This window comes from Myripristis murdjan, chromosome 7, assembly GCF_902150065.1.
Source record: "Myripristis murdjan chromosome 7, fMyrMur1.1, whole genome shotgun sequence".
In the NCBI taxonomy this organism is placed as follows: Eukaryota; Metazoa; Chordata; class Actinopteri; order Holocentriformes; family Holocentridae; genus Myripristis; species Myripristis murdjan.
In genome coordinates this window covers 25,220,115-25,247,736 of record NC_043986.1, presented here as the reverse complement: position 1 = coordinate 25,247,736, position 27,622 = coordinate 25,220,115, and the positions used below count along the sequence as shown (strand labels likewise).

General features: G+C 42.0%; 5 protein-coding genes across 7 annotated transcripts in view; 2 read left to right on the top strand and 3 right to left on the bottom strand.

Annotated features, from left to right (window-relative positions):
* The window catches only part of atp6ap1b (ATPase H+ transporting accessory protein 1b), an 18,739-nt gene extending 2,026 nt beyond the window's left edge, over nucleotides 1-16,713 (top strand). The window contains exons 5-11 of one of the 2 annotated variants that reach the window (XM_030054973.1): nucleotides 93-130; nucleotides 238-323; nucleotides 456-676; nucleotides 775-807; nucleotides 1,174-1,411; nucleotides 1,548-1,762; nucleotides 16,694-16,713. In XM_030054973.1, coding sequence (XP_029910833.1) covers nucleotides 93-130; nucleotides 238-323; nucleotides 456-676; nucleotides 775-807; nucleotides 1,174-1,411; nucleotides 1,548-1,757 — 826 coding nt within the window. In that variant the 3' untranslated portion in view covers nucleotides 1,758-1,762; nucleotides 16,694-16,713. Of the gene's footprint in view, nucleotides 1-92; nucleotides 131-237; nucleotides 324-455; nucleotides 677-774; nucleotides 808-1,173; nucleotides 1,412-1,547; nucleotides 2,496-16,693 lie in introns of those variants that run through there. The other variant, XM_030054972.1, reaches the window with a different exon arrangement.
* LOC115361547 (protein pitchfork) lies at nucleotides 2,640-5,450 on the top strand. The gene is made up of 5 exons (XM_030054975.1): nucleotides 2,640-2,857; nucleotides 3,103-3,201; nucleotides 4,123-4,256; nucleotides 4,348-4,465; nucleotides 5,385-5,450. The coding sequence occupies exons 1-5, from the start codon at nucleotides 2,708-2,710 to the stop codon at nucleotides 5,448-5,450; spliced, it is 567 nt and encodes a 188-aa protein (XP_029910835.1). The 5' UTR covers nucleotides 2,640-2,707.
* Nucleotides 5,377-10,439, bottom strand: taf8 (TAF8 RNA polymerase II, TATA box binding protein (TBP)-associated factor). Its single transcript, XM_030054974.1, has 8 exons — nucleotides 10,267-10,439; nucleotides 9,457-9,616; nucleotides 8,415-8,513; nucleotides 8,256-8,318; nucleotides 7,937-8,061; nucleotides 7,238-7,385; nucleotides 7,008-7,150; nucleotides 5,377-6,109 (listed from the first exon to the last, which is right to left on the bottom strand). Exons 1-8 carry the CDS (start codon nucleotides 10,312-10,314, stop codon nucleotides 5,969-5,971), a joined length of 927 nt encoding a protein of 308 aa, XP_029910834.1. The 5' UTR covers nucleotides 10,315-10,439; the 3' UTR covers nucleotides 5,377-5,968.
* Nucleotides 11,037-11,758, bottom strand: g0s2 (G0/G1 switch 2). Its single transcript, XM_030054976.1, has 2 exons — nucleotides 11,702-11,758; nucleotides 11,037-11,512 (listed from the first exon to the last, which is right to left on the bottom strand). Exon 2 carries the CDS (start codon nucleotides 11,491-11,493, stop codon nucleotides 11,143-11,145), a length of 351 nt encoding a protein of 116 aa, XP_029910836.1. The 5' UTR covers nucleotides 11,494-11,512; nucleotides 11,702-11,758; the 3' UTR covers nucleotides 11,037-11,142.
* On the bottom strand, nucleotides 15,420-27,622 carry camk1gb (calcium/calmodulin-dependent protein kinase IGb). 2 transcript variants are annotated; one of them, XM_030054971.1, is made up of 13 exons: nucleotides 27,540-27,622; nucleotides 25,289-25,400; nucleotides 21,544-21,669; nucleotides 21,189-21,263; nucleotides 20,909-21,047; nucleotides 20,630-20,753; nucleotides 20,273-20,348; nucleotides 19,845-19,957; nucleotides 19,665-19,743; nucleotides 18,728-18,815; nucleotides 17,264-17,598; nucleotides 17,046-17,141; nucleotides 15,420-16,672 (listed from the first exon to the last, which is right to left on the bottom strand). In XM_030054971.1, the coding sequence occupies exons 2-12, from the start codon at nucleotides 25,372-25,374 to the stop codon at nucleotides 17,084-17,086; spliced, it is 1,299 nt and encodes a 432-aa protein (XP_029910831.1). In that variant the 5' UTR covers nucleotides 25,375-25,400; nucleotides 27,540-27,622; the 3' UTR covers nucleotides 15,420-16,672; nucleotides 17,046-17,083. The 2 variants fall into 2 exon arrangements, with proteins under 2 accessions (XP_029910831.1, XP_029910829.1); XM_030054969.1 differs by lacking the exon at nucleotides 27,540-27,622 and adding an exon at nucleotides 27,384-27,530.

Genomic DNA, 27,622 nt, shown 5'->3' with positions numbered 1-27,622 from the left:
GCAGCATATCAAATTGTGGATATATCATTCCTTCTTTTTTGTTTTGAGGTTAAAATTACCGTTTCTCAGTGGTTTTTGGCTTTGTTTTACAGCTCATACGAGTCACGTAAGGAAGTTCTGCACCGCAATGGTAAGTATTAATCTGTATCTCATGTTAAGGGATGAAACTGAGGATGTTCAACAGTGGATACTGTAGTCACACAGGAGGAAACTGAATAGTGTTTTGTTTTTCATCAGATGAGATGATTGGGGAAGTCATGAGTATCATGAAAGCCAAAAATGTTCCATACACTGCGATCTACACAGGACTCCAGCCATCACGAGTAATTTCTTTTTCTATCCTCACACAATACTTTATAAGATACAAACATACATTTGGTTTTATTGAATTTCATTTGAAAACAGAAGACATTTTATGTTTGGCTTAATCACATGTCTCTTCCTTATCTGTGCAGGTTATTTCTGAGATGTCAATGTCCAGCCAGCCAGTGGGCCGGACCTTGCTCCAAAATGTTGATGTCAAACCTCCTATAATGTTCAATGCTAATAATACGCCTTGCATAATGCTTTGGGCGCAGAGCCTCAATGTCAGCTTCACCGGCGGGTCACAGTGGACAGACTTTGCTCTACAAACCCCCAGCCTGACTGGGTCCCAATGCAATGGCTCGAGCTCACTGTGAGAAAAAAAAAAAACCTACTTATTGAGAATTTTTTCGTGGGTTTCAATCAAGAAAGGATTTTAACTTGCCTTTTTTCTTTTTCTTTATTTTTTAGGCTTGTCCTGACTTATCCCAACGCCACACTAAGGTATGCAGTATGAAATATTACTGATGTAACCCTGCAGCACAGTATTTTTCTCTGGAATTCAGTCAAACCACTGTCCTCTCAAGTTGTATATGCTCACTTCACTTCTCCCATATGAGGCAATTTAAAGGAAACAATTATGAGGTGCAAATATTTAAAATAAGCATAATACAAAGAGATGAAATTCACAGACATTATTAGATTAACAGTTGGCGATTTGAATCTCTGTGCTACTGAAATGCTTAAAATAATAATTCACATTTTCTCCAAACCTCAAGATTCTCATTTAAAAGGTTTACTGCTTATGGAAAAAATCTATACATTGATAATGAGTCGGCATGGTAATGATGTTCCTCCCTTGGTCCCCAGCTTTGCCATGAGTCGGCAGTTCTATTCAGTGTCTGCACGCAATTGGTTCACCTTGGACTCGGTGCAGCTGCAGTTCAGCGGCCAAACGGCGTCTTTCATCGGGAGCCGGGGCATCTACGCCCCTGCAGAGTACTCCTTCCACTGCGAGTCTGTCAGCAGCTTCCGAGATGCCCTGCTAGTGCCAAACAACACCAACCAGAACACATCTCAGTGGATGGTTAACTTCGTAGATTTCCAGGTACGAATAATGTGACGTGCCATGTGTTCCAGATGGCAGCTGGCATGCCTCCTGGAATGCACGCTGTTTGAAATGGGAGTATTGTGAGGGTTATTTTGTCTTGTTAATTGTACATTTTCTGCCTTTTGTGTTGCAGATTCAGGGCTTCGGGGTGTCAAATGGAAATTTCTCCTATGCCAGCGACTGTGCAGGATTCTTCTCCCCAGGGATTTGGATGGGGCTGCTGACCTCACTGCTCATGCTGCTGATCCTCGTCTACGGCCTGCACATGATCATGCAGCTTAACACGATGGACCGATTTGATGACCCCAAAGGTCCCTCCATCTCTGTGCCTCAGTCGGAGTGAAGCACCCATCACTCACTCGGTGCCTCTCCTCTCTGAAAACCCTCCTTGTCAGCGAACTTGGACCTCTGGGCCTTCCTCTGTGAATATTTGTGGGGTGAAATGGCCTTTTTATCCAGTGTCGAGTCAGCACACGCTGTATCTCATCTGATCTTTCCTCTTTCTGTTGTTTTTTGTGATACTGTTGTCTTGCAAGGCACATTTCATCGCTCCTTATCTGCAAGTGCAAAACAGGAAAACCATGTTTGCACTGATTGTCTTGAATGTATATGTGCTAAAGATTATATTTTTGTGCCACTGTTTGCCAACCACAGGGGATTTTTTTTTCTCTTTTTTTTGTGCCAGCTAGTTTTAGACAGTAGTTGTATGCTTTTTCTTCTCCAATGCTGTAATTTAAAGACTAATATTAATGAAAGAATTGCCTGTATATAAGAAGTTGATTGTCTTTGTGACAATTCCCTGAAATGGTGCCTTTTGGAATTGCCTTACAGAAAATATGCCTTTGCCTTGGCCTTTCATGAATCTCAGTGTATTTCCCAGGCAGATCACACGGGACTGTGCCACCACTGCTATGCAATCCGCTCCTGGCATGTTAATTTATTTATAAGAACCGACTTTCTTTGCTTAGGCTGCTGGGCGAGGAGTGGTGTTAAATGACAGTTTTTCACTTTATGTGCAGTTGCCAATGAAATGTACAGTTTCTTTCACAACAAAATAAAGAACTCCCCAGATTGTTTTAATTTTACTGTTTTTAATTGATTGAATTCGTAGTCTTTCTAAGTTTCGCACCACAAGGAAACGCAGTTTCGTCGTTGCGCCGACCCTGTTGCCGTGGTTACAGTAGTCAAAACAACAAGAAGAGGTTGCAGACACAAGCGCCGGTAACAGTACACCACCGTGGATTCAGTTCGGTCTGTTTGAGCTTGTTCTTCGATGTTAGATTGTTTTCCAAAATGTCAGCAGCTCCTCTCCAAAAAGTAGTCTTCGGCAGCTGTCAGGAGAGGAAACTCTTTCCCGGCCATTATGCGCCAAACCGTTTGGGAAACCAAATGTCGCGACAGGAGGCGCCGCATCTCGGGCCCGGCTGCTATGACAACCATGAGGTTCGGTTCTTGATGTAATTTACTGGCAGGAACATGCGGAGCAACACAGGTTTATATGTTAAGACAGTTCACCTGACACTTCTGCACAGGCAAAGTGTCATTTACAATAGAAATCAATGCAGTGTATATATGTTTGTGTTTATTGTTGGTATAATAATCACCCAGAGGTCATAATTTGGCCATTCACCTGTTCCCACGTGACTGGATCTGACTATAGGGCTTCCTGTTGTTCATGTGCTCCACAGTTTGGTACCATAGTGTATGATTTACAGAAGAAACCAGAGAGCAAGAAGGGATATGTTGTTGCTGCCAGGACTGCTGCACGCCTTGTGCCCTGTGAGAAGGTAAATATGACTAAAATAATAAGCCAAAAACTAGTAGGTGTTCAAAGTGGGGGCGCTGGAGATGCCCAGGGGTCGTCTTACAGCAAAATGAGAAATATTTTAATTTCACTACAATTCATGAGATGTTAAAATGCAGAAATGCATTAGCAATTATTTGATTATGTCTGAATCTGTCAAGGTTATGGTCAACTAAAACTAAACCTAAAACTAAAATTAGGTGTTAAAAAAAATCTTAGTCAACTGAAATTAAAATAACAACTAGAAGTTAGAAAAAATGTGAACAAATTGAAATGATATTGTGCACTTACAATACTAAATAAAATAAAAAAAATATACAGAAAATGTTTTTAGTTTTTGTCAGTTTGGTCAAATGTATCGAAACAAGCATGAGGAGGCGCTGGTGCTGATGTTTATTGAGACTGGGACGACTACATGACCCCTGACAAACACCCCCATATAATTAAAAAAAAAAAAAAAAAAAAAAAAAAAAAAAAAGTAAAACTAATAATGAAATGCAACATTTTTAAACAATAAAAACTAAACTGGAATGTGTACACCCACTCCGGAAATCAACTGAAACTAAACTGAACTGAAAACAAAATTTGACAACAAAATAAAAAAAAAACAAAAAAAACAAACAAAAAAAAAACTTTGAAAAATACAAAATATTTAATAACTGTAGAATCTATTTCTCAGTGCTGAAGTATGGCATCTTAACACATCAACACAAACCAAAATCTTCAAATCAGAGTGGCTGGCAAAAAAGGTCCAGAACATAAAAAAGTCTGAAACCCCCAAACTAGTCAGCTGATCGGTCAGCCTACATACTGAGAGCACATTCAATGGCAACTGTGATGATAATGCCTTTTACAAGATAAAGCTGTTAAACTAATCAGTGCTGTGCTGACGTCCCATCACCAGACAGGGACCCCGTCACCTCAGAAGTACCAGCAGGACCACAGCCAGTCCACAGTCGCCTCTCCTGGCAGAACTCCGTTCAGCTCGAGCGCAGCGAGGTTCAAGAGCAAGGCCAGCTCAGTGGCAGACAACCGAGGGTGAGTACAGGAGGACGTGAGCCAGACAAGCAGCTCCCGCTCTGCAGTGTTTAGACGAGCTGACCGCTGGTGTTGTTGTTGTGTAACACAGCCCTGGGACGTACGCTCATGATGTGGAGGGGAACAGGAAAGTGAGCTGGCCAATGTGCTTTGGACGCCCAGACTGGTCTGCACTGCCCCAGCTGGAGAAGAGATCACTGAGGGTAAAGGTGGGTGAGGCAACAGTCCCAGTGCAGGATGTTCTCACTGTGGCACGTTTGGACAAATTCCCTGAAGGTCCCGCTCACTCATAATAAAACAACCAGAAAATGGGCAGTGTTGGACATGCAGTACCGCTGGCTCATTCACACACCTTTTATACACTTTCATGCAAAAATCAGTGATGCTGGATTCATAAAATTATGGTATGGGGATGTGTAATGTTAGTGCAGGTTTCTGCAAAGAAAGGTGACTTCAAGCTGACTGCATGGCTTCATCAGAAGACAGTTTATTGCTGGTATTGGAAAATGCTCCACTGACCTTTGCACATAGAGCATAAAGCCACTGATAAGAAGACTGCAGCTGGCTTTCTTAAGAACTTGATGTGTTGATGAAAATAAGTTTTGTGAGATGTAACTGTGCTCCAGTGCCCCAGAAAGATCAGGTGCTATTCTATAGTTCAACTGTGGCAGAAATTATTCCCAGTGGGTGCTGCTAAATAAAAAAAACAACTTTTTATTTCAAAATGAACCTGAAATGCTCTGTAAGTTGTAGTTCACGACCAATACATCAATTGGCTGATATTGGCCTATCACAGATATATCAGTATTGATGTATCTGTAGATCAATAAGGTCAGCAATTGACTGACACTGAACAGTACTGATGTTTATTTACCTATTTATTTTTTTCTCAGTGCTCATTTCTAGAATTGGTTGACAATGTATAATAATGTTGAATATTCCTTAATGCAGTTATTTTTTTAAGAAAGCTGCCTTCTGACTAATTTTATTCCAGCTCAAAAATTCATTATATTGTTTGCCAAATCTGTAATCAGTGAATTTTTGCCCTCTTAAATCAGTATCATTGGTGAAGCACTAGTGTGTTGTTATCTGAAGCAACTTGTAATCCTCTTGTGTTTTTCCCCTCAGCTACACTGTGAGAAGGACTTCCTGAAGCAGAGGAGCAGAGTGGCATACCTGAGTTTGTACTACTGAGAGAAATCTGTCACAAGAACCGCTATAAAATGGTTTTTGTCTCATCATTGTCCTTCACTGTGAGGCTGTGGATGATGACAACAACAATCATTTTGGAATAAAACAGTTGCCAAGACAACAACAAAAAAAAATTCAGGGTTAAAAAAAGAACATTATTTCCTGTTTATTTTTCACCAAATGACTGAATTGGTTATTTCTATATTACTCTAAGACAGCACTGCTTACAAAATGAGCACAAGAAATTTTAAACATAAGTGAGTGCTTGCTGAACATAATGACGTTTGATGCAAAATGTAGAAAAAAAAATTTCAATCTTCAATAGGAGTAAGCCAGTTTAAAAGTCGATGCCAAAGTCAGCGACAGGACTGGCTGTGGCCGTTGGGAACAGCAGCCGCTGGTGTCGGCCCCCACGCTGGGCTTCAGCATCTCCGAGGTGGGAATCATGGACTGGACTGCTGATTTTTACCAACCGCCATGGCAAATCTAAGTCTGTTTGTTCCAGTCAAGTGGGCCTCTCCTCATTTCTTCCTCCTCACTTTGGGTTTCTTGACTGGCCTGAGGTATGGGTTGTCAATCATGTTCTCCTCACTGGCCTTCGCCGAGGGAACAACGCCGCTGGGCGGGAGCATGGAGTTCTCCTTGTCAGTTCCCGGATCGTCCTGAGTAGGAGAAAGACCAGCAAAAGCTTGGATGTAAGACTGGAAATAATAAATAATGTGGCGGACCATCTAAATTAATAACTAAAAGACGGATGTCGCATTTCAACAACTTCACTAATAACATACAAAATAAGAGGCAAAAGAAAATGGCTTATGCAACCTCTATCTTCTTTCTGAGACAAAAGAGGTGGCAGAAAAACAAAGTTAGGTGTGTCACTTTCTCATTACTTCAAAATAAATTGTCTATTAAATTAATACAAAAGGATATGCCTCAAACACACGATTCAACTACAAATTATAAGCTTTATCATTAATTACTTTCGTATTGACATACATGCATCATTGCATCATTAGCAATAACAAACCGAGTGAGCGGGAGCAGTTGTTTCTGGCAGACAGTCACTGCAGGAAAAAAAATAACGCTTGCCAAACTAATCTTGTACACTCTGCATTGAACAATAAGCAGCATGTTTTAAGCACATTCACTTGAAAAGGCAGTAGCTGGATCTTTTAACATCAGAGGAACTTTTTTGCTTGTAAAAGGCGGCATTTGATCAAATGCCTTGCCCCTCAGTTTTACATTAAGATGCAATCAATTTCCTACAGGCCTGAAAGAGTACTTTTTGGTTTGTAATGAGGTGGAAACTACAATTTAAGCTTCACAAGAGCCTTTTCATCATTGCCAAATGGTGAAACAAATTGATGCAGCAGGATGATGTTTCAACAACAAAAGCGACAGTTGATGAAGGGATCTGGTGTCTCTGCTCTGCTTCTGTATTTTGTGCAACCCTTGATAGCAGTTGTGGTAGATCCCCATCCCTCTAAATGCTGAGGGAAATCCTGTGTGAATAGTCCCTCTGTATCGGATAGTGGACAAGTCGGTGCTGTGAAAACTCACATTGATGATGTTTCCAGCTGTGTTCTCGCTGTCCGTCTGGTCGTCCTGCTCGGAGGAGTCCGTCTCCTCCAGAGTCTGCAGTTCCAGCTCGGAGGGCAGGAGGGCGCTCAGATACGGGATGCTGCTCGGCCGCGCTGCAATTACTAACGACACCATCACAGGTATTTTAAATCATGTAACATACTTTTCTGTTGATATATGTACGTTTAAAAACAGTCAGAATGACTCACATGGGAAGGCGGTGATATCGTCTTTGAAGAGGCTCTGTGTTTCCCCGGTCTTGGCCATGAAGCGCGTGAGAGCCCGCTCCACGTCTCTCCTCTGGGACGCTGCCTTCTCCCTCACCACCTGGTAGTCCGACACAGGCTCTCTGAACGTCTGAGTGGAGGAAGGACAACACAGTTCAGTCAGATACTTTGTGCAACGTCATATGAAACGTCACATGAAATAAGCCTCCTGCCAGACTGATGGTGCATTCAGCTCAATTAAATGACTCCAAAGTGGTGAAAAACAAGCCCTGACATGTGAAAAAAAGAACTGAACGGCCATCAGACTTGAAATAACAAGATGATTTCAGTTCAAGTGACATCAGAAAATGGCTGAACCAAATGTCTCATGTTGTTTACAGTAAGAAATCAATCAACATAAGTGTGATTATTTACAGCATAAACAGATATGCCTGTATGGACTTTTGGTGTTCTCAGTAGATCAAAATACACTTCTTCCTCACATCCATTTTGCAGAAGCTAACACTATGAATGCAATGATGAGATGAAAATTTCTATCTATGTTGAAATAAACGCAGCATGAAGTCCCGATGCAGGAGTGATACTGAAGTGGTCAGGCAGAATCTAGCCGCTCTTGGTGCATTATTCTGTGTCTATAGGAGCCTATATTTTTCCAAGTTATTAATATTAGTGTCAACTCACCGGGGTTTTGATATAGGTGTGGGGGTCGGGGAATTCAGGGAAGTGGCTGGGGATGTGAGAGGGGTGTGTGCGTTTCTGTCCAGCTGTTAGTGCTTTGGGAACCACAGGGGGGTTTGTCACTGGAGCTGAAATTCATAAAAGAATACGTTTTATAGATACCAATGTTCTGTCAAACAAGGAATCAGTTCAAAACAAAGTATGACCATTAATTTCTGCATTTGAATTAAAATTACAGGAGGAAACTACTCTTATTGTATTCAGTCAATCTCAGAGTGTCCAAGTTTCCATAGTAACAGAAGACAGCTGAGTGGCTACTCACGGGCAGTTATAACCATCCTCTGTGATCTTTTGGCGTACACCGGCAGAGTGTCCACGTTGAAACCTGCAGCGGCACACACAGTGAGTTTTGTCATTGGTCTCCAGTTCAAGACCGTTCCAGCATTGCATGACTCTTATTTTGAAGTCTTCCTAAACTCACCCATTTCAATGAGCGTGACGACTGTATCTGAGAGCGTAGGGATGCTCCTGGCTGTGTGTTCACAGTACGCTTTAGCACAGCGGCCGATCTCAGTTATATCTGAAAAAATGACACAATACACACATGATGTTACGCATAAATGAGTACATAGCTCCACCATGCAATTTACTAATGTGAAGTATAGGTCATAAAACCAATTATTGTTTTAACAACAAATGTCCCTGTCAAGTGATCAACACTGATGCTGCAATTTGGCACTTTACACCTTTTAAAATATCATTAAATTAGAACGAAGCACACTTAACTGTGTAAAACCTGAGTCAGATTCGAGGTACTGAACCTCTGGTGGCGTGTATTGTAGCTATTTATTTATTTACTGTCGGACAAATAGTGGGAAAACTGAAGAAACCAAAGGTCAGTCTTGGGTAATACCTCACTTTAGTGAGCTGTAAATTTTATGTTAAGTATTATTTGAAATTGCATCAATATTTAACTCAAAATCCATTGAAACTAGAAACTTTTACTGTGTCACCAAACTCATTTTCCACATGATGTTTCCAACTGAATTTATTATTTTTAAGTCACTGGTTTTCCTGTAGAGCTCCAATACAACTAAACTGCATAGAGCTGGAGGCGCAACATGTAAAGACAGTCTTAAGATTTCTCCTGATGACAGAGGCTGTAACCTACACAGAATCCCTCATCCTCACTGCAAATATGATTGTTAAAGTGCAAACAATCAGTGCAGTGAAGAGCAAAAAGTGATGTGTTTTTTTGGAAAAATATCGGCACACTGAAAATTAAGAGACCAGGGATGCCTGAGAGAAGTCTATATAACTGAAAAGCCAAATTAATTTTCATTATTTATCCTGGATCTGAACTCGGCTCAGGTTGGGTATGCACATCATCACCTTTCTTCTGTATGCTGCTTTAGTCTATTTTGCTGTGGACAAATTATTAGAATATTAATTTACAGTGAATGTTTGGTGGTGATGTCAGGGCTTCACATTTAGCATCAAAAGCACAAATGACTCCCACATACAGCTCTGCATCATCTCGGTGAGGGACTCCACAGCAGCCTTCTCTGCGCTTTCAAAGCCACACTCTGTGAGCAGGGCGCTCACCACGACCTGCAGCGTGCGGCGCCGGGCCAGGTGGTAGTTCTCCGCTGGGCTGGAGGCAGCTTTCCCACTGGCCGGACGCTGCCAGACACACACAGCAAATGATCCAGAGGGTGAAAAGTCATCAGGAAAGTAGGTCAATGAACCCCAGTGAGACCAACAGGACATCGGCAAGAACAAGACACAGTGTGCTAAAGATGTAAATACTTCTTGCAAAAAAAAAATGAGGATTTAGGAAACACAAATCAGCATTTAAATAGATATAATTTAAAATTTGAAGTGATTGAGCAAATATGCATCCCTAAACTTTCATTATTTACATTATCAGGTGTAGACATAAGATATCCACTAATGTTATAAATTGTGCCTTGACTTGCAAATGTGCATTGTAAGTGACTATATTTACAGTTGGCGGCAGGATTTGAGCTGAAAGTGTGATCGCCTTGGAAACTTCACAGGTGAAGGTAACACACCGTTACACAGAAACTAGTCCTGGCGTGAATATGTGCACTGTTGGCATTTAGCATGTAAGATACATATTGTAGCTGTGAGGAGGCGAGGCGGGTTTATTCAAAACATATATATAAAGTAGTTGTTTGAGATAAAATGGGTAATGTAAGCTAGTGTTAAGTTGAGGAGACATTTGAACACGGACACGGGTCTCCTCCGCTGGCTCGCTGATGTTAACCGGCTGTTTTGTGATGAAAACTTGACATAAAACGCTCTCTTACCCCTCCAACATTGAGTGAACCCCCTGACGCCACCGCGGGATCTGCCATCTCAATCTTTATGGTCTCTAGTCTCTGTTTTAAGCTATTTTCCTAAATGAAACCGCTCTATTTTTCTGAGGACTACTAGTCCGCCGCTGGTAAACATGGTGCGAGTGTGACGTTGCTTCCGGTTGTCGGGCGGATGTTGAAATGACGTGCAGGCAGAGGTGTCGCCCCCTCGTGTCAGAAAATACAACTGCACCTGGCTCTTTTTGTTCATAGATTATAATAACTTAGCTGGGAGGCAGTTTCCATGGAGGATTCATGCACATTCATTCCTTACATATAAGATAAAAACGGTCGAATGTGCCATGGGATAAATGTGGGACAGTTTTTATGGCCATTTTTTCATGTCTAATCTGCAGCTCCAGTGTAAATTCTAGATACTAGAATCGCCCTTATTTGAATTCCCAAAATTATGATTTTGCTTTGAAAGTAATTTTGAGGTATGAGTTTTGTGGATATCAGTGAAAATATGGCTTTAATAACAGGTACAATAATAACCTGAATCAGTTGCTAACTGAAAAAATAGGTTTATTAGACCGCAAAATGAAACTGAATCACACACATACCTTTTTTTGCCATAAAGTTCATCACAAAGTAATTGCTGCCCAGCAGCTAGACATTACTGAAGCCTGCAGTTTTAAGTATATCCTTTTTTCATCAGTCAACAGGGGGAAATTGGACAGATTTAAGCAAATATAACAGAATGAGCACAAAGAGACCAGTTCAACAGTTTTGTGCCATGGTGATTTAATTTTCCATCTTTTCCAAATCTGGAAAGCTGTCAACATAGCATTGGATGTAGTGACTCCAGTTGTATTGAGGAGAGCTTCTTTAAGAGGCATGTAAGCGGTTGGCTGTGTTCCTCTGCCCGGCGACCACCAGATGCTTGGCTTTGGCTCCGATCTCCGTGCTCTCCAGCACCTCCTCAACCTCAGGGCTAACTAGGGTAGTCTGTGTCTTCACCATCTGTTTCTTTTCCTTTTTCTCCTTCATGATCAGCTCGACTTCACAATCTCCCGTCTCCTGGTCCACAAACGGCAGGCAAACCGTCTCCACCAGTCCACCAACCACTCCAAACAGGGCCAGGGTGGTGCCGAGCATGTAGATCTTCACCATGCCCCGGCTTGGCCTCTGGTTCAGCATCTCCTTAGCAAATGGGATGATCTCGCCAATGGTTTCCATTTTGTGTTGCTTGATGAGTCTGTCGAGGAAAAATACAAGTTATACACAAATATTACATCCAAATCCTACCACCTGAGGACTCTGGACTGTAATCAAGACATTTTTACATTTACAAAAACATTTACTTTGACAAACTTTCATCCCTGAAAATGGCTGGACAAGACTGATATCAATCTGTAAAAAGAAATGCATGCAGCAAGGCACTCACATTTAAAGGGACCCTGAATGCTGACTTTTCCTTAGTGTTCGGCTTAATCAGGCATTCACCGGCAAAATGACAAGGAGAGATTCAGCAATTTAAACACAAGGCGACTCATGACAACACCCACAGAGTGGCAAAAAAATGCATATTCATGAGGCAGAGTGTTTGTACACAGTTTTGTGTGAGCGTACGTGTGTGTGTGTGTGTGTGTGTGTGTGTGTGTGTGTGTGAGGGAGTCAAGGTGGCGGTTAGGTCATATCCATTTCCCTGATGCATTGTTTTTGGTAATACTGCAAGTGCTGTTTGGAGATTGGGGTTTGTGTGGGGAAAAGGGCATGGGCTTGCAAAATGAGAAGCGACAAAAATATTCCCTGTAGGAGAGGCTGTGCATGTGACATCGCGTGAAGGGTTTTTGGTTATGTAACTGATACAGTGACATATATGCAATAAGGCCTCAAATGTTAGCCTGTGCAGGGATGTTTACTGCAGCAGTATCACATGAAAAGCCTGTGGTGATGTACAGAAATGTAACACATGCTATCTATTTATCTATATATCTATTGTTTATGTAAAAATGCTTGTCTTTCTCATTATGAAGCTCCATCCACACAGTGATCCTTCTCAAATGAACACCCTCACGGACTGCAGAGCAAAAATAATCAGTAGAAACAGTCATACTCTGCACATGCTACTGAACATTGAACATTGTGAGTGGTTGGTTTGTGTTGCGTGGCCTGTTGCCATACACATTGATCTCCATCAGGAGAGGCCGATTAGTGTCCAATCACAGCTTGTGTTATTGTGGAAAGCCTATCCCCTTTATTGGTTGTGGTATAGTTTAGAGCAGCTGTGCCTTCACACATTGAATCCTCCTTATCAAACTCAGAGATAACCTTCATTAGGAGTAGCTGTGATCATGCTGGCCTGAGCTGAACCGGCCTGTGTGTGCTCTCTGACCATGGATGTGAGCTGCCATTGAAGCAATACGGGAGGCTGCAGTAGCTGTGTGTGTTTGTGTGTGTGTGTGTGTCTGAGTCTCTGGGTGAAACACTTTTTGGCCTTTGACCCGGTTCCCTACTAGAGGAGCAGAGGGAGAGAAGTCAGCCGAGCGGGTTGTGAAATGCGTCTGATCTTTGTCACATACAGCCATGTGTCACAAGAAGTCAGCTCGCTGCAGATGACAGGCGGCCAGCTGCACGAGAGGCCTGCATGTCCGCGCACATCTGGACAGCGGTTCGACTGAAAGATGCACTGTGTACTTTTCCACAGAACCTTTAAAGAACAGGGGGCCGTTGTGTGTAAAGCATTTCTCACTTAAAGGTGCACTATGCAAAATGTCCAGGGGTCAAATGAAGTGAACTTTTAGCCACAACAAAAAAAGAAAAAAAAAAAGTGGAATAACCTCAGCCTTCATGCTTGAGTCAACATGGTTCTCACCCTGAGCCTGACAATGAGGACTGTATAGACTCAGCTGATACAAAGAGGTGGAATAAGCACGAAATCCAATTTTTGAGCCTACACAGTTGTCATCATCAGCCAGACTCACTGATAAATAGTTCACCTTTAATATCAGTGACCAATAGCAAACAACAGTCCTCCAATCCATATGACCAACCCTCTAATCTACATCTAAATTATTAGTGCATACGACCCACAGGAGCATCTCGAATACGACCCAAAGGACTGTTTCCTGAGCTCACTAGCAATTGGCTTGCAAGTAGCTATTAACTAGCAATTCAGTTCAGTTCAGTTTTATTTGTATAGCGTCAAACCATAACAAAAGTTATCTCAAGGTGCTCACCAGCCACTAAAAATACTCAGGTTAGGAAAAGGCTCTTGGTAAGGTTAGGGAAAGGTTTGTCATAATGGTTAAGGTTAGGAAAAGGCAGGGTTAAGGTTATAAAACGTGAGCTACGACACCATTAGAGGTCACATAAACAACAGCTGAAGTATGAACACTGTCCCATCACAGGCACATACACATTACACACGTTATATAAAAATACACATTATTTCCAAAAATGTTTATATACTATATTTTCAGTTAAGCTGCAGCAAGAAGGCCTTTACATTTCCAAACACTAAGAAGATCAGAAAATGAAATAGAAAAGTTCCCCAGATACATGTTTGATGCTGTCATGGTGGTTTATTGATCAACATTTTGACTCCAAAATGTGAATATCACATAAGTGTTAGTGTGTTTTCTACTGCAGACCCCTTACATTTTCATGAGCTGTGATATGTTTTCATTTTTTTTTCACAAACTCAGAATCACCCTTTCCCCTATTTTTTTCCCCCTGCAGGGTTCATGCTCACGGTGTCAACGTCCGACAAGTGCAGTGGGTAATGTGACTGTAATTAGGCCGTCAAGCAGGGTGTAATAATGTTCCTCTTTGAGTGAGTAAGTTTTGGTTTCTGTGCGTCTGTGTTTGCCACTGCTGGGAAAAGGTTGAGACTGTTAGGAGACCTTTGCCCCATATTTCTGGGTTCCGCTGCTGCCTCAATGGACAGTCTGTCTCCGTACCGGCCTTCTCCAAGTCAACCATGTTGTGGTTGGGAGGTGAGGCGGACGTAAGAGAGATGAAGTGTGTACAGCGATGAATGGCCTTTCACCAAGAGCTCAGCAGAGTAAGGCGCAGAAAGTATTATTGCTTCAAAGGAGGTGATACTTTAAAGGAGCATGGGATGTTTTTTATGATGTATAATAAAAAAAAAAGGGGTAGTTGGATCAAAAGGAATGACAAGCACCAGAGGACTGTGGGTAATTGGTGACATTTCTAAACTGAGAGCCGCACTGTATATATCCAGAGGCTGGTGACTCACAATTACCATGATTGTAGAATTCTGTCTAAATATAACAGGCTTATTTTTGACAATTTCTTCTTTCTTTTTTCTTACAGTTTGTCTTGTTCAGCTTATTCACAAACTAGCTCCTGGATGTTATTACGCTCTGCTCAGAAAACACCCCTAGAATGACAAGACCTTTAGCTGTGAGTTCTCCCTTACATTTGCTTCGAACGCTTTTTTCCATAAAGGCAGCAAAAAAAATTGGAAGTCTCTGCCATCTAATATCAAAACCACTTCAGTCCTCCACACTTGTTCGGTACTGCTGAAAAGACGGCAAAAGTAAATCAAGTGTCACCGCTATTTGCTCTATTGTAATTTTATGTGAATGTTATTATGTGTCTAGTGTGTATAGAGTGTGAAGATGAGCTGTTTGGCTGGATCTCTGCACAAAGCATCAGACCTCTTGGAAGTTAATATTTGAATTGTGCATAGTCGCTGTCTTAAATCTAAAAGGCTGAAGAGGACAAGGCTGAAGTTCAGCACAGGGACACTGCGGGGGAAAAGGGGCGAGGTCTATGGCCATCAAGTCGATTACATTTGAACGTAAACAACCTTCTTTTAAGGATAAGGTTTAAAAAAAAAATGATGAGGATAATCCTCTGCTCAGACCGCTCCTGATCGAGATCCATGTGATATCATTTAAGCCGCCTTGGCAAGGGGAGGCAAGGAGCTGTTAGCTGGATCTACCGCTGCTGCTCCGAATACTTCACACGAGGTAATCCCCATGATCGTTAGATAACCTATGTGTCACCTAATCAGCTGAGGACTTGCAGCATGCTAATTGGTCTGGAGGTCAGCGTAATTAGAGATACCAGTGGGGTTACAGAATCAAGTAGGGGCTATTTCACCTCAAAGAGAAAAACACAACACAAAGTGAGATCCTGTACACAAGCTTTTATTGATGAGCATACAGGGAAAGCCCCTATTACACATGGACTAGATCTGCTGAACGCATGAATACAAAGCCACATACAGCTTGGAGAACAAAAAGCAAAGTGCACAGAACATACCATCCTGGTGGAGGGACAAACTCCACGCAGCTATTAAAAACCTCAAAATTGCTTTTGCAGGACACATTTGTGGGACAATTATATTCTCATAGGTACGAAGGTACGAATTGGCAAGATCTGGATGTGCTTGTAGTATTTACACCGGTTAACCATTTAATCAGTGCAAATGTGCAGTTAAATTTTAGTTAGCTTCTAAATCTCTTGCCAGTATTTTTTCTATGTTTTTTTTATTATTATTTTTTAGAAAAAGTGACAAATACTTTAGAAAAAAAAATATATTATACAATCATAACAGAAGAAAGATGACAAAAATAAGAGACAATTTACATACAGCATTAGGCAGTTTTTACCAGAATTCATTACAGCTGTAGGACAGGATTTAAGCAAGAACGCATGCATGTTTCGCCAAAGCTTCTATTGTGCTTAAATATGCAGGTGCTCTATGAAATAATACATCAACACACAACAACAAATGATGAAACGAAACTGAATGAAATGAAACTTGTCTTATTGCATTATGCGCTGGAGTGAGTTTCCTTAAAGATGTAACCACAGTTATGATAAACAGTGCTAATAAACATGGAGTAAGTAATGGAAATGAACCCTTTCTGATCAAAAAACAAAAACAAAAACAAAAAAAGAATTATGATACAAAGCTTTCATTACATCAGAGGTCGGGGGCTGCTTCACCACGTACGGGATTAACATTCAAGTAGAGCCCAGCGTCAAGTGAGAGCATAATATCCCCTGCGGTGAGAGACAATTCCTTGAATACTGTGTGGAAACTACCCTGAAGTCTACACTGTGCATCTGAGTGTTAATGTGCTGGACTGTGTGTGTGTGTGTGTGTGTGTGTGTGTGTGTGTGTGTGTGTGTGTGTGTGTGTGAAAGTGTCCATCTTTGTGGCTGCCCTGCGCCGGCTGATTCAATAGGCACTCTTTCCAAAAAACAATAAAAATAAAAATAAAAAAAGATCCCACAAACTCTGGACCCTGCAAGACCACTGGGGTCAGTCAGAGGGTGAACCACTTTTCATTGTCAGTCCCGGGAGTTGGTGGAGAGAAGGGGGGGGCTGTTGATACGAACCAGCTGCACGCTGAGTCAGCACAACTACACTGACCTGCAGAGGGCAGAGACACACACACACACTGACACACGCGCTTGACATAACACAACTGTTCTGATGACGGAGCTAATTATTCTATAAAAATATGTAAGCTAGACAGTTCTGTTGCTGTGTCTTCTCTTTGTCTTTGCCCTGAGTCACTTTGTAAACTTCCCAAGAAAATGTGCTTCACAAATCAAATTACTACAGCTGATAATTCCACCTGCACCCCTGCTTCTGTCAGTTTTGGATGCTGCTCTCTTCTTATCTTATTTAACCTTGTTTTTCTGTATTTTAATTCTTTATATGCTTTCTGTTGCAAATCAAACTATTGTTAAAGCTGTTATGCATATGTAAATAAGATATGCAAATGCTCGTGTGACCTTACCAAGAAAATACTTTTTCCATGTAAGCTCCACCAAGTCCTCACATGACAGCACATACTCCAGTCTGCACGACCTTGCCAGTGAGGCTTTTACCGTACCTGAAAATGCAAGAGAGAGAGCAGTTATGCCAAAGTCGGTCCTATGTTTGTGCTGGCAATTGGCTGGAAGATCAAAATTCAGAAGGTCAGGTAGAAATGACATGACGAGACTCGATACGAACCCGTTAAGGTTGGACGGCTCTGAGTGGTAGGCGTGCTTGCCCTGCTCGGCTATGGTGGGCGCGTGGTGCATCTCACTCTGTCTGGCCTTCAGTGGGTGGCAGTGGTTTTTCAGTTCGATCGGACTCGCGGGAAGGGACATGTGATTAACCACAGGTAAGTTCCCGTTGACCTCGGGGTCAAGCTTGTCCAGTTCCAGACACTTGCGGTGTTTGGTCGGGGAGGACACGTCGACGACCGTGATGTCTGGGATGTTGGTCTGCCTGAGTGTCAGCTCGGAGTGGGCCAGCTGCAGTTTCTTCATGTGGTTGATGGCTATAGCGGCGTTGAAGGCTTGCTGGAAAGTATACAGAGACAGAAGGTTGATGAAGAGAGGCATAAAAATACAAATTTTCATTTAAATTGTGTATTCTGAAAGGAATAGTGCAACGTTTTGGGCAAAATACCCCTTTTAACAACTTACCCAGACTGAAGATGTTTGATACCGGTTTCACCTCTGTATGTCCAGTGGTTCAGTTTCTATGGGTAGCATTTTGTGTTATCTTAGCATAAAGACTTGAAGTCTATGGGAGTCATTAGCCTAGCTCTGTCAAAGTGAAAAGATAAACCTTACAGCAACTCTGAAGCTGTCTTATTTACACAGTGTAGACTAATGACTCCCATAGACTTCAAGTCTTTATGCTAAGCTAACACAAAATGCTACCCACAGGAACTTACCCACTGGATGTACAGTGGTGAAACTGGTATCAAAAATTCAGTGTGAATATGTCGGACAAAGGAGATTTTGTCCAAAACGTATTCCTTTAAACACCTTGAACTTTCTTCCTTTATATTTCCCCTTGTTCAAAATGTAGGGGAAAAACATTTTTTTCCTTGTTTTATGACATTGTCACAAATATATTCTGTATCTACTGATTTGAAAGCTATATCACACTTATACTGAGTGAAATATTTAAGCCCAAGATGCCATTGTTTTTATGGCTGTGCATCACATCAAATAGAAAATATCTAGATGTCTTGTGCATCATTTCCCTGTAATTCAGCAGGGCATATTTGGAAACCTTGGGGTCTCCACAAGAATTTAAAATAAACCTCTGTGAGTTGCGCAGCACGCCTTTGTAACAAACCCACAAATGGCATGGCAGGATTGAAGAGTCATGATAAACTGGAGCTTTTTATGCTAAACAGCTAAACTAGACTTGATTGCCTCTAATTGTGTGGACATATACATTCATATATACTGCTTCTTTTTTAATGATGGACATAAAAGTACACTTGACCTTGATTTTCTTTCTCAAACACTGGAGGCCCTTCATCAGACATCAGTGGCCTTGATTAGAAAATAATACCTTTTAAAAGGTCCTTAATCGGAAAGGATTTAGGGAGACAGGAGATTACTCTACTATAAACTGCAAGTTCTCAATGAGCTTACTATGTCAGAGCTAAGGAAACCAATGAGGACTGACCTTCCATTTGCTTTTGGCAAAGTTCTTCTGGATCTGAACGCTGACGGAATAGTAGATGTCCTGGCTCCGTGCCGTCTTTCCGATAATCCTAGAAAAAAGACGACAGAACAGAATGTTCAAATTTATTTGTGGGAAGAGGTTAATCCTGAACCCACCTGTGTGCACTGCCACCTACCTAATACACTTCATAAACATTTCTTGTATGTGGATGTGACTATGACTATTTAGTGCCATAACACATAACAAATCATAACAAATGTGTACAGTTAATTCTGTTGGGTTCTGCCTTGAATAGGAGTGCAACAATATCATATCGACTAAAATTATGGTAGAGAAAGATTATTGCTGATTATATTTTGGGCTACATAAATATAAGTAGTGTCTATCTGTACCACTTTTTATATTTATAGAAATGACAAGGAAACAAAAGGATCAGAATTCTGTTTCATGTTGTGTGAAGGAGTTTTAAAACTCATACAAAAATGTAATATTTGTTCATACAGGGATTTTCCATATATGACCATTTTTAAATACCTATGATGAAAAACATTTTTTTTTTTAAATAAATGAACATAGTGTATATTTCTAACATATGCACATGTCCTCACCAAAGGAAAATATGTTGTTTTTCATTTGCACATATATATATACACATATGTGTTCAACACACATACACACACAGCATAATAAGAGATATATGCCTGGTATAGGAGTATATGATCAGACATTAGATATCTGCATGCACCGGGCATTTTTACCATGAAAATCAGTGATATGCTTAAATAAGTAATACTGAAAAAATTTACAGAAATGTAAATGGAATGTCAAAATGTAGAAATATGATTACAAAATGTGCTTTCACAGTTGATATTAATGCATTAGGAGCCAGTAAATGTATCAAAATCTCATTTGGACACCTAGCCATCCTGACACTCACCAGGGATGCCGGAGCGCTTGCTCGGTGGTGTAACGCATGTTGGGATTCTTCTGCATCATGTTACGAATGAAGTCTTTAGCTGTAAATGGAAACATGACAGGCATTAGGGTCAAGACGGCGCTCTGTGTGGAGGAATACGTTAGTGCACATTGTGTCGATGCTGCTCTTTGAGGTGTTTACCAGATTCAGAGATGTCATCCCAGAAGGGAGAATCAAATTCATACTGAGCCTTCATGATCTTGGAGAAAAGTCGTGTCTCAGTTTCCTCATAAAAAGGGGGATATCCACAGAGTCTGCAAGGAACCACACAAGACTTCATGAGTGACGGAACAAATAATCACTGTGGACGTGTTTGACACTTATGTGCATGTTTATGTATGAACACGTGACAGACAGAGAGAGACATGAGCATGCATGTCATGTGTACAAATTGGTCACTAGGTGGTGCTATGGCTCAGTCACTGTACCATTTGATCTAAGTGACTGAGTCATACCAAACATAAAAAATGGCCTTCAGTTTGATGATCTGGACCAGATAAACAATTTATTGGAATGACCTTCATCTTTATATCTGTATTTGTGGACACATTAGCCATGCGTATACTCACAGTATGTAGGTGATAACTCCAATAGACCAGCAATCTACTGCCTTGCTGTAGGGTTTCTGTGCCAAAACTTCAGGGGCTGGAAGTTAGGAAATCATATTGTTAGTATGACTCTATAAATCTCAATCAATTGGACTGGTGCAATTTAGCCAGTGTTGAAGCTATTCTGTGTTTTGCCGAGACGCAATATCTCAGAGCAACAAAGGTATAAATAATGAATGCTTCTTGCATTGTCACATCTTGTCTGTACTGTCTTACTGACTTACTCCCCTGTGTGGCTTATATTTCTTTGACCCATTTTCAGACATTCTGTAAAGTAGGCAGCCATGCATCATTCATAAGACAGCCATGTTTTCTTACCCACATATCCTGGAGTGCCACAGGCTGTTGACATGATGCCGTTGTCTACCATCTTGGAGAGGCCAAAATCACTGATCATAATCTTGGCGTTCTCGTCCTGGCTGTAGTACAGGAGGTTCTCTGGCTGCAAGGAGACAAGAGGGACATTCAGACACTGATGTCCTTAATGAGGAACCTCTCAAAGTGTTCCTTCATAAATGTGGCATTGAATGCTACAGGTCCTCTGGTGCCTGACTCCTCCATGTGTGTTTCATTTTGTCTAAAATTGCCGTGTCGTACCTTGAGGTCACGATGTACGATGCCGTTTTGATGCAGGTAGTGGACACCCTGCAGCACTTGCTGGATCACCCTGCTAGCGTCCTTCTCTGAGTACATCCCCCGGTCCAGTATCCGGTCAAACAGCTCACCGCCTGAAACGCTGGCAGGGAGAAACATCCACTGTCAAGGATTATTCTTCAACTTTAACCTCATCTCTAAGCCCAGCCAGCTGAGTTTACAAGTTTGGGAAACAATTTCGAACCTGATCATTTAATGTTAATGTCAGAAATATCAAACTTACAGCTGCATGACTAGATAGTAATGGGTCCGACTCTCATAGAAATCTTCCATCCCCACAACGTTCTCGTGACTGATCCTGAAAGAAAGCAAAGAGGCACTTTCATTACCATTACCTTAACGTGCAGCCCAAACTGAACTCAAGGACTCAACACATGGAGGCATTTGCTTCCATGTGTTGGCAGCTCATATAAAAAGCAAGCAACATCTTCTTTCTACAAAATTCACAGATTTTCCACAAATTTTCAGACAGTAACACCACATCAGTTAGATTTCTTTTTGCTCTAATCATATTGTGAGCACTGAGAGAATGTGAAATGAAGGTTGAAGGCTCCTGCAGAAATTCACGGGAGACTTACTTTCGCAACACAGCAATCTCATTCTCCAGATTGAGGTCCCTCTTCTGTTTCTTCTTCACACACTTCATGGCAAATGTCTTGCCTGTCTTCCTCTCCTTCACCATGTAAACCTCAGAGAATGCCCCTCTGTTAATTAACAGACAAGCACATGGAAAATGAGTTATTGCCAATGCAGCGAATGACTGCACATCACAAGTGGAGGTAACATGACTTTGAGTTTAAGTTGATTTAGAGAATCAAAAATCACTGTTCACTCTCAAAGGGCTTTACAGTTCCACATGTTTACAGCAAACAATGGCCAGAGGGGTGTGCAATAGGTCCTGATCCAGTGGGCAAATTACAAAGCGAATAAATCCTCCACTGAGAGGAAACAAATCTCTTCTCATTAGTGTAGGGGCAAGATGAATGTGCATTCTGCTATCATCTACATTGACTTATTATTTTAAATTGTTTGGTGACAGCGTGTAATTACCATGGATTTATTAGTTCTATTTTGTGAATGTTTTCTCCTTGCCCAATTAAGTAGTGCATTGATGGAAACTGCCTGATCCCTCTTCTCAGAAAGGTGGAAAAAGAAAATTAGACACAGAGCAAAACAAGGAACAGCTGGAAAGCAAAGGGTCCTATTATAAGACTTAAAGGGTCTGTGAGGTTTAAAAGCTCACATAATTTACAGTAGCAGGCACTTATTATCCTGCTCTGTGCTGTTCTGTTCCGTTCCCATGCTATCTTCAGCGCTGTGTTCCACCAGGTGGATTAGGCCCTTTATCCCTTACGCAATGGAAACTGTGGCGAGCTGCGGGCTGCAGGTGCAAGGCTCCCTATACTGAGCATGTGCAGCTCTGATCCTGGAAGCACCAAGCCCACTAACGTATAGGTCAAGTCTCAGACAGCGGTCAAGGGCTACGGGCAGACATAGGATGACATAATCTAGGCCTTTATGTGCCACTGGACGCTATAGTAATCCACTCTAATGTAGATCAGTACATGTGTCAGGGTGCAAAATGTTCACCAGCTTGAAAACTGCTGGGCTGATGCCTTAACACAGAGCTGTGTAAATGAATACTGGCGAGCTGCTAACAATTATGAACCTTTTTTTTTTTTTTTTACCACACTGTATACATTTTAGACTGCTGCAATTTCCCTAAAAGCCCAGCATCTTTTGTATTTCAGTCATGAAATGTAATAGTTATTTTAATTGCACTGTCCCTTACAATCAATCAATCAGTCAAACATACTGTGCTGTGGTAATGTTAAATGCAAAAAGAAATGTGAATCGTTTCTGGTTTTATTTCCCTCTTGCCACATTTTTGGTAATGAGCTCAGGGCTCCTGTGTACGTCACTCTGTCTGGATGTGGAAGGCAGTGGCGTGACTGTTTGTGACACCCACCCTGCCTCGCAAGGGCTCAGAAACTCAGGCAGGCGGACAAGCACAAAGTACCCCCCCTCGCCCCCCAGCAACATTACAGCGCTTCACATCTCCTTACTCGACTATTTTCTCCTTGGTTACCAGAGCTCATTTTCTTCTGAGGAAATCTCCTCGATGCTCATTGTCAGCCTCAAGACAGATTATCAATCAGGCCATGAAAGCAAATTCCAGGCAGCGTCCTTTCCACTTGCGGATTGAAGGACAAAAGGGCCGTCTGAAATGCCGGCAGTGCTGACGTGAACCGAGAATAAAGTGGCCCGAAAGCAGATGGCAGAAATATTTATATGTTTTGGAGACATTCTAGAGGTTAGATTTAGCCACTAAGAGACTGCAGCCTGATGAGCTTCCATCACCAGGAAAACATGATGATGATGTTTGTGCTGTGGCTGATGAGGCCCTAAGGGGAAGGCTACATTTGGTGTCCTACGCAAGCACTCCGGTCCCTTCTGGATCGTAGTGACGGAACACAGGAAGAGGAAAAACTGAAACTGCACTCCAGAGAGCGGCACAATGGCTCCGTGGGCTCATTCTGTTGATATCTCTATCAGAAATGACATTAGTCTAGCAAAATCACTCTGACTCAGTAGACGCAGGAAACATGAATAAGCCAATCCACAAAAAAGCAAGCAGATGCCTGTATGTTGTAATGTTAATCCTGGCTCAATTAGTTTTGTGCCCACAAAGAGATATTTGTTTGAGTTTCCCCCTAACCTGAATACAACAACTCCCTCATAGCAGCTCCCCTGACCTCCATCAGCAAAACAATTCAGGACGAAAGCTGTAGCTCAAACACATTTAAAATGCACATTTTTACAACTGTGAAACACAAGCATGTTTGAGTCACTTGACTGCTTTGTAAGAATCATTTCCGAACGTCTCAACTCAAATTACCTCGGCTGAATTTATACTCTCAATATCGCAGGTGCAGTAAATGACACATGCCTTAGCTGGCTGCTCAGTGAATCATCCCATAGTGTCCTGGCAGAAACTGTAAAACTAATTACACCACATATTAGATCTTGCCTCATCTTCATAATGAGTAAGCACTCAGGAGGACCTATAGTCTCCTTCTTAGTCCAATCACTGCTGATGGGGTGCAGCCAAGACCTTTTGGCAGCTTCTTCAGGCCGCAGCAAAGAGCCGCTCTGTGTTCCCACGACACGCTGACGTCACCCCGGCCGTGCCAACTTCCTCACACCTTTATTTATCGCTGGCCTCTGATCTCCTGTTCTCTGGCCACTCACTGTATTCCCTGAGACAGGCTGGACAGCGCTTGAAGAGCCGGTGATTACGCACCTCATTACGCACAAATACTGACCTGGCACAAATTAGGTTATTTCAGGTGACTTCAAACTGAGAATCTACAGGAAAATATGCAGCAAAATGTTTTACCTTATGTAATCCTTAATTTAAGCTCATGAATCTTTAATAATTACATAAAGAAAATTATGAGATCACCTTAAAAATGTGCTTGTCTGGCTGATTAAATGTTGGCAGCACCACAAATTACACACTAACTGATATTTTTTAGGCTTTCTGACTTCCTAACCTGACACCTACAGAGAGCAAACACAACTTGGGGCAAAATAATTCAGATCAAATGATTTCATGATTTCATTCTTTTTTTTTTTTTTTTTTTGTGAATGGTCTGCTAAGCTGACTCTGCAGCCAGGCACCATCACGAGAAGGGGAACTAACCCTTTAGCAGCCACAGTGTCGTGTGGCTAAGACGCTGGTAAAGTAGGTCTCCTTGTGTCAATCCAATCAAAGCAGTAATCTGTCCTCGAACTCAGACAGGATCTTGATGGCCTGCAATCAGGCCATGGCTATAAGATGTACAGACAATGACCTTTAACTGTAGCTGCCCTCTCAATCAAAGGAAAAAATAAAGGAAAACATCCAGCAGGGTAAAATAGTGGCATTACTGGATGAAATACAAGGCAAAATACAGCTACAATATATTAAAGATCTGAGAGGGCTGAAAACCTTTTTTCCCCACAAAATAGTTGAAGTAGTAGAAAAGTAGTAGTAGTAGTAGTAGTAGAAGAAGAAAATAGTAGAAAATTTTACTTCTAACATTCTACCACAACAGCAATATAGTCTGCCAGATTAAATATCTATTTACAATGCTCTTCTCATTTGTTTTTCTGGAATAAATGAACCCTTGTCATGAGGGTCTCCTCTAATAAAGAGGTAGCCCAAAGGCTCATCTCCTGCAGACAGAAGCCTATAGATAATTAGCCTAAAGCAGATCACAGTGGTAAAGCTTTATTGTTCATGTGACAACTGTCCTCCGCAGCATTGAAAGTACTTACGATCCCAGCTCCTCCATGAAGTCAAAAATCTCCTGTATGTTCTCCGTGTCCTTTTTCCACACATAGTCGGCCTCTTTACGACCCATGTCTGCAGAAGCTTCAACAGGGATTTCTGTCACAGGCAGGAGAAGAGCACAAGAGAGTGGATGTCACTTAACACCTGTGTTGCATGAGACCTCCCTTACAGTGCATATGTTTGCATATGCATCTGCAAAAAAAAAAAAAAAGCAATAATCTTCTTGTAGCAGCCAGACTGCCTCATCATCAAAAACATTAACACATTGTCCTTCTGGATTATAGAATTTCCCAGAGTCATGAGAAAGCAGGCATGAAGGGTGGTCAGACTGCTGCGCTGCTCTGTCTGCTGGATGAGACGGACATAAGACTGTCTGGCAGACATTAATCCCTAATATAAGTAACACACCTTAAGCTATAGAGCCACAGCAGACATGATCCATACATTATAGCTAAATATAATCTCTCTGACCCAGTGCTGTCTGTGATAAGGCTGACCAATAACACCTTGACTGATCAGTCAAATAAGGGGAAAACTCAGGAGCATCTCATATCATTCGTCTTCTATAATATAAAAAAATTACCCTGCATGATTAAAAATAGTGAGTCATCAAAACCAACATCGAAATGTGTGTTTTGAACATGAAAACAGCTTTTCTCAGACCTCTTCTGATCATGCAGCCATCCAGTGCTGAAGGCAGACAAAATATTGAAACAATGAAACATACTTAGTTTTGCTTTCATGACCCCAAAATAATCCAAAGAGATTTGAAAGTGGGCAAGATGACTTAACCAACCGACCCGAAGGGATTAGAGGTCTACACTTACAGTGATCAGGCTACCCCTGCTTAGTTTCTTGCCCTCTTTTCTCTTATATAAGGGATTAGTGACTCTTGATCTGGAGACCTGACCTTGGAGTAGCCATCCCAGGTGACGAGAGGATGCTGAAATAATGCCTTAAAATAGCCGACTATGAACTCCAAATTCCGATTTACAGCGCAAGACTCACCGTCAGACAAAGCACCTGTTGAACATATATTGTGCAGGAAATTGTGGAAATTGTGACGAATCACTCTTTGGTAGAAATCTGTGAAGAGCAGATGAGTAAAACTTTGAAAGGTCCGAGTCAGTTTCGGACCAATTCTTCCTCTCATGTTCCTCTCTTTGTCTGTTCGAGGTCCGGCCCGACCACATTCACAGAAATGTTGCGGCAAAAGGAGTCTGGAGGCTATAGCGCACTTAGACCCGATCCTAACCCGAGATTCACACGGCACCTCGCGAAACTGATTCTCTAGATAGGCCAAGCATCCGCACTGAAAAGCTGTTGGAGAAGATGCCTTTACATTACAGCGGATGACACGATCTGCCGGTGCGGGTCTGTCCTGTCTCCCTCGCAGCCCCACACTGAGGCTGGCTGCTTTTAAAGGGTCTTACACCTTTTACTGCCCTGTTTCTCTACCCGCAGTGAGGCTCTCTCCACCCGCGTCAATGCAATACTGTTATTTAGCATCCCAGGGCAGAACACAGGAGTCAGCAGAGCATCACAGGTGCACAGGAGTACTATACATCAGCTGCATGTGACAGCAGGCTCTCATCAACAGGAGCGCAGGCTGGATATTTTGCACCAGGGAGTCACTGAGCTCATATTCCACTTGCAGAGTGTGTGCTCTTGTTTTCCTTTTTCTTTTTAGGAAGCATTCCTCCCGCTGTCCTACATTGACTCTGCAGTTCTTAGCCCTACCTGAAAGCTTATAGCAAGTCAAGACCATACACTGGAGGCAAGGACACTGGTGAACAGTGAACGTCCTCCAGCCTCTGCTCTCTAATCTGATGCCATCAGTGAAACCAAGTTAGCTGCAGCATCCGCGGGAAAAACACACTATGCGGCATGACTGAATCATCAGATGTGCCTTTGCAATCCAGCTGCAAACCACAAATGAACAAAATGAAATCCAAGCAGGTTTGAATTTAGACATAAAATGACTCTTAAGGGCGCTGGATGTTGACGCGGAGCACTGAAACTACCCAAATTACGCGCAGAATACAAATTAGGCAACCCATTGTGGCACGGTGGCCCTACCTGGTTTTAGCTGCATGATGTGTCTGTGAGAAGCAGTGGCGGGCTACAAGTTTCTACAGAGAAAGGCGAAGGACGGCAGGCATCACAGATCCAACTTCATGAACAGGATGAGAGGAGAGGAGGTTGCATTCCCCAGCAGATTTGGTTCAGACTTACCTGGAGACTGTGCGCTGTAACAGCTCTTCTCCGACTCGCCTGCCAAAAGCTCGCCAAGGTCTGGACAGATTACTTTGTCGGGC